The sequence below is a fragment of the Chinchilla lanigera genome, unplaced genomic scaffold, assembly GCF_000276665.1.
Source record: "Chinchilla lanigera isolate Chin_1 unplaced genomic scaffold, ChiLan1.0 scaffold00013, whole genome shotgun sequence".
Taxonomy (NCBI): domain Eukaryota; kingdom Metazoa; phylum Chordata; class Mammalia; order Rodentia; family Chinchillidae; genus Chinchilla; species Chinchilla lanigera.
The window spans coordinates 14944439-14954900 of NW_004955414.1; the positions used below are offsets into that span (position 1 = coordinate 14944439).

At 35.1% G+C, this 10462-nt stretch overlaps 1 protein-coding gene across 1 annotated transcript; it reads right to left on the bottom strand.

Moving 5' to 3' along the window:
- Positions 1-2739: 2739 nt before the first annotated feature.
- LOC102011531 (vomeronasal type-1 receptor 90-like) lies at positions 2740-3669 on the bottom strand. Its single transcript, XM_005380439.1, has one exon. The coding sequence runs from the start codon at positions 3667-3669 to the stop codon at positions 2740-2742; it is 930 nt and encodes a 309-aa protein (XP_005380496.1).
- Positions 3670-10462: the final 6793 nt, after the last annotated feature.

Here is a 10462-nt window from a genome sequence, read left to right on the forward strand (position 1 = left end):
AAATCCAGTGAATGAGGTGGATACAAGCACAATGCAGTGATTTTTCAAGCCTGCTGTTATACTATGGGGCACTGATTGTGTCTTCTCTGGTATCTCTTCCAGATATTTTGGCCCTTAAAAGCCTGTTCTGCTCTTTTCTGTGACCAGAAGGACATGATTGTGTTAGTGGTGGCAGGCATACATAAAAGGGGAAGAAATAAATCCAGGAGGTAAAAGTAATGGGAAATTGAAATCTGTGTAAGCCAGATTTGTATTGGTTGTCACAATTGGCCTGCTTTTCCTTACTTTTTAGGGTCATCACTGAGGTTCTGGAGAAAATCTTACCAGAAATTTTTGTCGAATTTAGCATGAGGAGTGAATTATATCACCGTAGTATTGGAACTCATGCAATGATTTAAAACTCCACACATGATTTAAAATTTGCCTTTAAATTTTATAATTTCCATGAGTCTTTTCCAATTTTTTAATGTGTATAATATTCTTTTACATACATATGTGGTTTGTCCAATATCTGAAGTGTTGAAGTACTATTTCTTTTCATTTATTCTGATACTACCTTGTGAAATGCAGTGTAACTTTGAAATATATATACATAATCAAATAAAAGAGATTAATGAGATGAATTTTCACTTGCATATCCCCATCTCTGGTGCACTAACATAACAACTGAATGATAGTATTTATTAGATTTGAAATCAAACTGCATTTGAAGGAAAACTTGCCTTTTGGCCATATGCTAGTAAAGAACAGGCTTCATTATTATCATTGCCACTTCTCAAGACAATCTATTCTTTCCTTAAAGATCTACTTAATGTGGTACCTGAAATTCACCACTCAACCTCTGATGATGTAAGGAGAGATCAAAAATTCTATATCCTTTCCTGTCAGAAAATATGTCAGGCAGCGGTCTGGGAGGCAAGGGGTCGCCCGGTGAAGAGACCCTCTGCTTTCCTGTTTTTTTCCCCTCACTCTGGCATGAATGCATTAGGTGAGATGAGGCTGACTTGAAACCAAAGAATCCCCTGTTACAGAATGAGAAACTTAGAAAGTGAGAGTAATATGAAGCAGGGGTTTATTCCTCATATTGCAGAAGCGGGGACTGTGAAACAGTACTGAACAGTATGGCAGAAAGAAGCTTGGGAGAGGATATTCTGAGCATGGTGTCTTTGCCTTGTCCGTAGTTATAGGGGTAAGATGATCTCTAAAAGTAACTGCTTCACTGATTGATATAACTTAAACCAACTAGGGTCTTAGCCTTTGTTTATGGTGTGTGCTAAGGTTTACAGGTTCTAGGGGCACATAGCAAAAGCAGGCAAAGTCCCTGAAAGAGCAACCTCCTCAAAGTACATCATATTATGTGGAAGCAAGTGGTTATCTCCATTATGCTAGCTACCTGGGTCATGCCCTATGCTGCCTGCTCCTCCTAAATCGTCTTTATAAGACTACATAATTATAATTACCTGAGGTACCTCTGAATGCCTAAGGGTTAGCAAGTCTTTTAGATTTCTTTGTACCCTGGTTCTAGACAATGCTTTATATTTAGTATCTAGAATTACACTTAGTTTTGTAAACATTCCAAGGTATTTAAATAAATCTTTGTGTACTTTATTCAGAATTTAGAGCCAGAGATTTTCACATCAAATAGCTTGAAACATCATTCATAGCAACACTCTCTACAGAATTTATTTTTAGGAATAATATTCTCAGAATCATAGCAGGTATTCTATTGCAGAAAAAGTATTTTGAAAGAGAATCTGAATTTGGCATGTGTATGTTTTCTGTTGCTCCTAACTTTCTATTCTTAAAAGAACAATGGTTAAATGATTTAATTTGATTTTTCCAAAGGAAAATAATACCAAAATTTCATAATAAAATCCCAATAATATTAAAAATGATACAATAATGGTTGCAATTATTGACTGTCTGGTTCCAAAATGAAAATATGAAGTTGAAGATCTGAATTTATGTCCTGTTTTGCCTATAAGTACCTCAGTCCATTTTGTATTTAAAATGTAGATGTTTATAATAGCATATAAATTAAGCAAGAAACCAGAAAATGAATTCTATTGCCATTTGCAATTATGGATTGATATTATTTAATAAGGAAGAGCATAAAGACCATAATGACTCAACTTTATGCAAGCTGTGGACATATTTTCCAACCCATATGAAGCCAATTATAATAACTACTCACACAAAGTTATTTTCATTCTCTCTTCACTTATATGTATACATACATGCTATTTAATAATTTAGGAAAGTCATCAAAATGCCTATCTAGGTTAGGGTTCTATTTTTCCTTTCAAAAAATAATTTTGTTAGGTGTAACTGCATAAAATAAATTTGATATATGGAAACATGCACATTGATAAATATCAACATCTATAGCATGTATAAAAATGTAAAGAGAGAACCCTTCCAAATTATTTGGGCAGATTTGTAATACATTCTGCAAGCTTCTTCATATCATCCTAAGCTAATCCAGAAAAGCAGTAATTTATCATATTCTTTGGAGTTTGAAACCAAGTGAGAGTTCCAGTTCTTTATGTATGATATAATTGAAGCCTGTATTTCTTCAGAGCTAAATGGTTAAATTAGTTGCTTTATACTTCTCAACCAAATGTATCAAGTAAATATGTTTAAAGGCAAAAGCATAATTTTATATATGTCAAAAGTCCAACAAAAATTTAAAGTAACTGTTCACTGTCAGACAAATGATCTATCACCAGTAAACAAACACTAAGTATCATTCCAAAACATAGATGTTGAACACTTGATCATTCTTTTCTCAGTACTGATGAGCACCAACGGACTGACTGTGGCATAGCCATTGCCAATCAGCATCTGTACGCAGTGATGAACCTGGTTATGCTTCCAGAAAACTCCAGATGTGGAGGAGATAACAGAGTCCAAAACATAAATGACAATAAAGACACTCATGAGCAACAAAATAGTGTGAGTGGCCCTTTGCTCTGGGGATGTTTTTGGAGCTAAGCTGGTTCTGTGAAGATGCTGGAACTGTCTTCTGTGCCTGTACAAAAGAATCACCATGTACACACTTGAGAGCCCCATTAGTCCTATAACAGGAATTTCCTGGAAAATCATCAAGGAGAAAGTTATATATTTAATGAAGGAATTTATGGGCCAAAGGGAGCAGGATTGAGTGACAAACACAAGGTTATGGGAAGTCATGTTAGGGGTGGCAATAGTGGAGATTAAGAAACGACCACTCATAAGCATGTTGAAGACCCATAAAAACAGAAAGCAACATAAGTTCTGATATAGGGATTTCTGTTTGAACTTTGCCAAACAGGAGCTTTTGGGGCTGAGGGTGATGGCCTGGAGGACACTCAGCAGGCAGGTGGTACAGATGGAGAGGCCCCTCATCACCCTGTACAAATATATAACAGACTTACATTTGATGTCATTCCCTAAACCCTGATATCCAAAAATGTCTATGGTTATGAAAACCACAGTTACCAGCATTACAATGTGAATAAAAGCTAAGTGGCCAATGGTCAGGTCAGTGGGCTTGAGTCTGTGCTGCAGGAGAAATGTCAGGACGTAAAAGAGAAGCAGTATTGTGTTGGCTATGATCCCAATGCTGGCTTCAAAGAAAAACATGTATTGTATGTCAATAAACCTGAAAATTTTGCTGTTTTTTTTCATCTTCATAGAGGAAGAATTATATAACAGTTACCTGAGAAAAAAGCACAGAAAATTATCACAATATTACCTCTTTAATTAATCTCAGCAAGCACTATGAATCACTAAATTGTGTGTATTCATGTCCATGTGTCCTTTTCACTGTGGTAGTCACTTTTACTGGCACTGTCTTTGATTCCTCAGGTTCCTGTCCCCTGTTCCTCCTCTTGCCCATCATAGATATATTATGGGTCTCCATGGGGGCTTCAATAATGCCTCTTTAAGAATACTATTGTATTTTAAAATTTATTTTTATACTTTTCTTCACCTTTACATTTCAAATTCCAATGCATTTCTTATTTGTCCCTGTATCTGCATTCACAAATGCAGCAAATTAAGGTGTCATATGATGTGCCCAGGAAAAACAATAAAAGATTTTAATCTGATTTTCTCCCTGTCACTAAGTTTTTGAATCATATGATGTCATAAAATTCAGCTCAGTATAGGTATTATATTTCACGCACTTATACAAAATATGTATCTATTTCTTAATCATTTATTTTATGTAAGTTTCAAAATTTATACAGATCATATTAAAATGAATAACATTAACAGATTTGTAACAGTACACATTCTTTTAATATATATATTCAAAGAATGAGATAAAACAAATTAACAGATGAATTCAAGATTTGTCTTTTCATGTGATCTTTTGAAATCCAGGCTATAGTTTAAGTTTGCTTTAAGAAGTTGAGTCAAACAATAAATAACATTCTAAAAGTGGTCAAGGAAAATGTTCAAATCTTCTAAAAGCAGATGGGATAGGAGTATATTGTTTTATGATTATTTAGGAAAGTATGATCCTACAAAGAAAATGACTAAGGTACGGTAGAGGTGTGCACTTGCCACATGGTAACATAACATTTAAGGTACCTTGGGATCAGTGGGCCATTGCCTGAAACTAGTAACTCTTCTTTAGTTGACCATCCTTCAGTGCAGTAATCAAGAATAGTGACAAAACTTAATGCAGTCATGATCAACCATTTCTATTAGCCCTATGGAGAGATGCCCCAAAATACGGCAAATCATCCAGTTGTCCCAAAGTTTTATGAATCACATAAAGCTGTATGAAACACATACTTCAAATATCTTTGTACTGTAGTGTATATAAATGGTAAAACAAAGGTATATAGATGAATCTATAGGAAAATATTTGAAGAATATAAACATCTCGTGAAACAAAGGTAAATAATAATTCTTTAACATGACTCTTCACAGCCACGCCTAATCCAAGCCATAGCTGCCTAGCACAACACTGTTAAAAAGAGCAGAGGAAGGGACAGGACCTCTAGGCAGACAGGGTAACCTAGGAGTCTTTCCTACAATACAACTTTTAGCAGTAGCCATGCTGGGAAAGAACTTGGCCAGCCTAACATACTAAAGACAAAAATTTCAACCAACAGTGGAACAACAGAGCTTCCCTTGGAGAGAAGCCAGATTGAGAAATCATGAATAAACCAAAGAAAAGTAACAAAAGAAGAAAACTTGAAGTAGCTCACATTTAGAAAGCCACACTGGGAAGGAGGGAGAAAAAGCCCTTTGGGCAGCATAGGGATAAACTAAGGACACATGGAGGAAAAATGTTCAGAGGGAATCTGTGCATTCTTTTTGACAATCACCTTGGAAAGTTCTCATAATTCAGAGAGAAACTTCCCTCAGGAGAAATGTAATATTTTCCCATTAATACCATGATCCAGGAATGATTCACTTGAAATATGGTCATATTTCTGCAATTTTCAGGACCACCTACAAGCTCTTCCTAAATGTTTCTATAAAAAGACCACAACTAGCAAGAAATACTCATCTGTGCACTCGAGCCAGTGGCAGGAGAGAAATGGAATCAATTGGAAGAGAATAGGAAGAGAACAGGCTGCTGCAGATCCCTCTACAAGTCTGGTTACCTCTAGTCTTGTGGGAAGACTGTACACCATATAGAATGGAAGGCAGGAAGGGCACATTTCCTTTATCAGCTGCAATATGAGCATACTCTGTGCTATTCAGGGATGAAATGATTTATAGCCAGCACATGCCCTGGTTCAAATGTGTATGCCAGGAAATCCCGGGTTTCTTATTACTGTACCCTATAAGTGGACTTCATATCACTGTGTTCAACATTACCCTTAGCTATAAAGAAAGCTAAAAAAGAAAATAGTGCCCAGGAAGTGAGTTTCATTGTGCTTATAGCAGTGCGTTAGTTCTGTGACAATATTAGTCAAGAAACTCCACCAATTAAACTTGCAGCTGAAAAACTGCAATGGGAACATGAGAGAAACAACTGGCATGTGAGGAAGGCAAAGCCACTGTGGTCACTTCCAGGTACCCAGCATTTCTCAGATGTGCAGTTCCCATGAAAAGGAACAATCGGGACTATTTGAGTACTAATGGCAATCACCCTCCACAAATAGTGGAAATTAGCTATTTGTGAAAATTTGAAAGATTGTAATGTAAAGTTCAGAGTGCATTCTTCTTAGTGGGTACTTATAGAATCAAGACATTTACATGTTTTTGTGAAAAATCCAGAGAAGGGAACCACTATTTCAAGTACAGGCACAGGATAACTATAAAGCCACCTTCCAAAAACAAATCAGCCCTTGCAAAGAAATAGAAAAGGCTGTGTATCAAGGATTTTCGTGCTCAAGCTAGTAATAAAATAAGGGCCACCTTGTGCTCTCATGAACCACTTTTCACTGTTAGTTATAGTCAGATCCTTTTTTATTGCTTGGACACTAAATGTAGTTTAGTTTATGTTAATCTGTTGACAATAAATGCTTCAATAATTAGTGTTAGCAGGGTGGAATCTAACACCCACTTTTAGAGACCAGGGCAGCTGAAAATATTCAGTGCTAAAATTTTCTCTCAAGAATTGGGTTCTTACATATCACTGTAAATGAAAAATTTTAAAGTATTTTGTAAATGAAGATACATGGAATAATATGCAGTGCAGGTAACAGTCTCTTCACCAAATTCTGCAAATTTATATTCTTAGGATATTTTTAGAGCAACAGGGGAAATTTCTATTGTCATCCCTTAGATAGCTCTATTTTTAATATCACTGTCACCCATATTTTTTGTGTGCCCAAATGGTATTTCCTAAGAGGCAGAGCCCATGGTGACATGCCTAACACTTTAAGTCAAAATTTATGAAATGAAAGGTGGCAGTAGAAAAGCCAGTGTGATCAAATGCTAGTTTTGTATATTGTAAGAATGAGGCTAGGCTGTCTAGATATCCAGATCCTTTGAACAAAGAACTCCATTAAATATTAAATAATCAGATCATATGTTAAATAAATTGAATATGTTAAATAAATTGAACTACATGAGTTATTTATTCAATAGCATTTTAAACGACCTAATAAAGATAGTAGAAGAACAACTGAGAATATCTAATGGAGAATCATAGTGAAAGTTTCTCTTCGTAAGGGCATAAAGACAAATATAAAATATTTATTCTAAGGAGACAAGATAATTTCTTTTTAAAAATAAATCTAGGTATTAAATCGACATCTCTTAATTCAGCAAAACAGTATGTACTTGAAATTACCTTAATATTTTATCTGCAAAACTCTACTAATTTTATGAGTCATTGAATAAAAGCAGTAAATATACTCACAAGAGAATTTCACCTTGTATTGAAGAGTGAACCTCCTCTGAGTTGTGTGACAGTTGGAGCTGAACTGTTCAGTTGGGTCCACCAAACTCCTCATTGAGAGAACTCACCTGATGCCTAAACCCTGCTCACCCATCTAATGCTTCATCTCTCCAATACAGATTGACTTAACCTGCTGAGACATGTGCAGCGGTTTGGTGCACCTGAGCATAGGTGACAGAATTTTAAGGATAAAGCACCATTAGTTCATCTCTCAGTAGGCCTCTAACTTTAGTGTCTGTAGACAGGTGACAAGATCCCTCAGAGGAGGACAGAACCTCGCAGTCCCCAGTGGAACATTTCACCTCTCTCTTAACTGTATTCTCCACCGGACCAAGCCATCTGTGGAATTTTTGCTCAGAACTTTTCTCCAAATCTCCCTGACATAAGAATATGAGCAATGATGGGTCATACTCATGTAGAAAATGAGGTAAATACTTGGAGAACATTATGCCCTGGTTGTCAAACCTGAGACAACTAAGGCATTTGCCTTAAACATGAATTCAAATAAACTTTGTGATATGCCAGAGAAAGCAAATTATGCTCAGCTCATCTTGTGAAATTGGTGAAGAACTGAAAGAAAAAGTGATATAATAAATGCAGCAAGATGAGATATATTATAGGACATTAAATTGATAAGGTGAAATCAAATCAAAATGAATGCAAACAAGAAATAATATTTGGAAAGTTTAAAATATTTTTCATAAATTTCAACATTTCATGAAAGTAATTGAGACTATAATATTTGGAATGAGACAAAAGCTGATAGAATTAAGTACCAATATTCAGAAATGAAAGATATATAAACACAAGCAAAGTTTTCTAGAGTACTTATGTGAGAAATGGTTAAAACACACATGTATAGGAGAAAAAGAATGAAAATAGTTATAAACATAAGAAATACCGAAGAGACGTCTTACTCCTTTTTTACCTTCTTAAAAGTCACAAGACAGCTTTAAACAAAATATTTTTGTAATTAAAATAATTTCAAGGATAAAATGTGGTAAAATGAACGTACTGGAGTGGTTTTACCTTTTACATATGATATAACTCAGAGAACTGGGGTAGGTTAAGTACACATATATATATTTATTCTTGAGTGGGAGTTTTTCTTTTTTTTTTTTTTTTTTTTTTTTTTTTTTTTTCCGGTACCGGGAACCGAACTCACGACCTTGCACTTGCCAGGCAGGCGCTTTTGCCACTGAGCTAAATCCCCAGCCCTGAGTGGGAGTTTTTCAACATTTGTTTTCTATAGCATCTTTGACACTTAACATATACAATGACATCTAAAGTGATTGTTATATGGGTTATATCAAACATAGTTAAACTGAAAAATTCTTAAAATATTTATATTGATACTTTTTAAATGATTCTGGTATTTTATGTATAGATGAACCAAACACAAGCTGAGAATACTGGAAATGCTGTAAAAAAATGTGCAATCCACCTGTCCTACTGAAGTTCACAGCCTAAGAATAGGATAAGCCATAGAGCATCAGGTGTTTTCCTCATGTGCTCTAATGGATGCTAGGAACAGTGGATCAGTGCACTGCCCAGTACAGAGCACCAGGGCTGTGCATACTGATAACCTGGGACAGTCTAAATTTAAAGTATGGTTTCTATGGAGCATTCATAAAACATGAATTTTACATCATCATAATGTTGAAAACCTTTATTACTTTAAATTGGTATTTGAGTATTTACTGACTTTGAAAGTCTTTGAAATTAAAAGAATGCTAGTGTAAATATTTCTATTTTTATAAACAGAAGCAAATTCTATAGAGATGATATCCTTACACTTTTGCTTAAATCTTTTATGTCTGACTTTATTTAATTATTCATTCATTCATTTATTTATTTTTACAGAAAGCTGAGGCAAGATGCAGGCTTCTCTTCTGATGGGAGAAGAAGTGATGAATGAAGAAAGAGAAGGAGGAGAAGGAGGAGGAGGAGAAGGAGAGAGGGAGGGGCCCAATGGCTGCAGTGCATGTATTTATACACTTTGGAGGTTGAATGTCACCTGAAATTCCTCTACCTAATAGCTTGTCCGTGTGACTTTCCTCTATGTCTGACTTTAGGGAAGAGAGCTAGATTCATTTAGTTCTTACTACATGTAATCCATTACAAAATACTATAATGATCAAAGTATGTGTACAAAATATGACCTCACATAAACATGCAATGCAGATGTGGAGTGGTATTGTCCTAATCTTTAACATATGCAGTTCACTGTTTTCTGTGCAAGAAAACTTGATGAGCAGGAGGCCCTTAAATGGCAGTCTCTAGATGAAAATAATCCACCATGCAAACATAAATATAATAGAACTGGCTTGGCTGGATAGAAGGTAAAGTAGGACTCTTCACAGTCATAGCAGGGTCTAAGTAAATCAACTGGACACACCAGCAAGTGTCTAAGTACACAAACATTAAACACTTAAAGTAAAAATGACAACACCAAAGGAATAAATCAATAAATTCACAATTACAGACACTTCTTTTATTACAAAAAGAAGACAAGAGAAAAAAAAATCACCGAGGAAAGCAGGGTTTAAAATGACACAAATCTCTGTGACTCAATTCATGTTTATAAAACATTCCTTGGAAAAACTTTAAAATATGTATTTTTTATTTATTTTAAGAATAAAAGAAGGAAAACGTATTAACAAACAGACATCCATTTACAAAACAGCAAAACAGCAATACACACAATACAGAGTTACAGACAAAGTGGTAGGAAATTAACAATGGCTGCTGTATTACATATTGATATCTTCAGAGTGGTTTCTCAGGACAACAAATAGAGACATGCAAGATTGATCAAATAATTAATCATTAACTGTTCCTTTCAGTAAAGCAATAGAAGTCAGTAGTACAACTATGTTAGCTATTCTGCGTATACATATATACTTGTTTCTTTTCTCTGTTCCCTCACCTCAGTTTCTCTTTACTTTTCAGCATTTTCCTTTCGCTTCACAATGTCTATTTCCTAATTTTATTCACTCTTTCAGGTTCTTACACTAGTGAGACAATATGTTGCTTATACATGGAGGTCTGGTTAATTTCACTGAGAGTATGGTCTCTAGTTGTGACCATTTACCTATAAAAGCCTTG

Coding starts and splice junctions, on each gene's coding strand:
- LOC102011531 (XM_005380439.1), bottom strand. CDS start 3,669: ATGAAAAAAAACAGCAAAATTTTCAGGTTTATTGACATACAATACATG.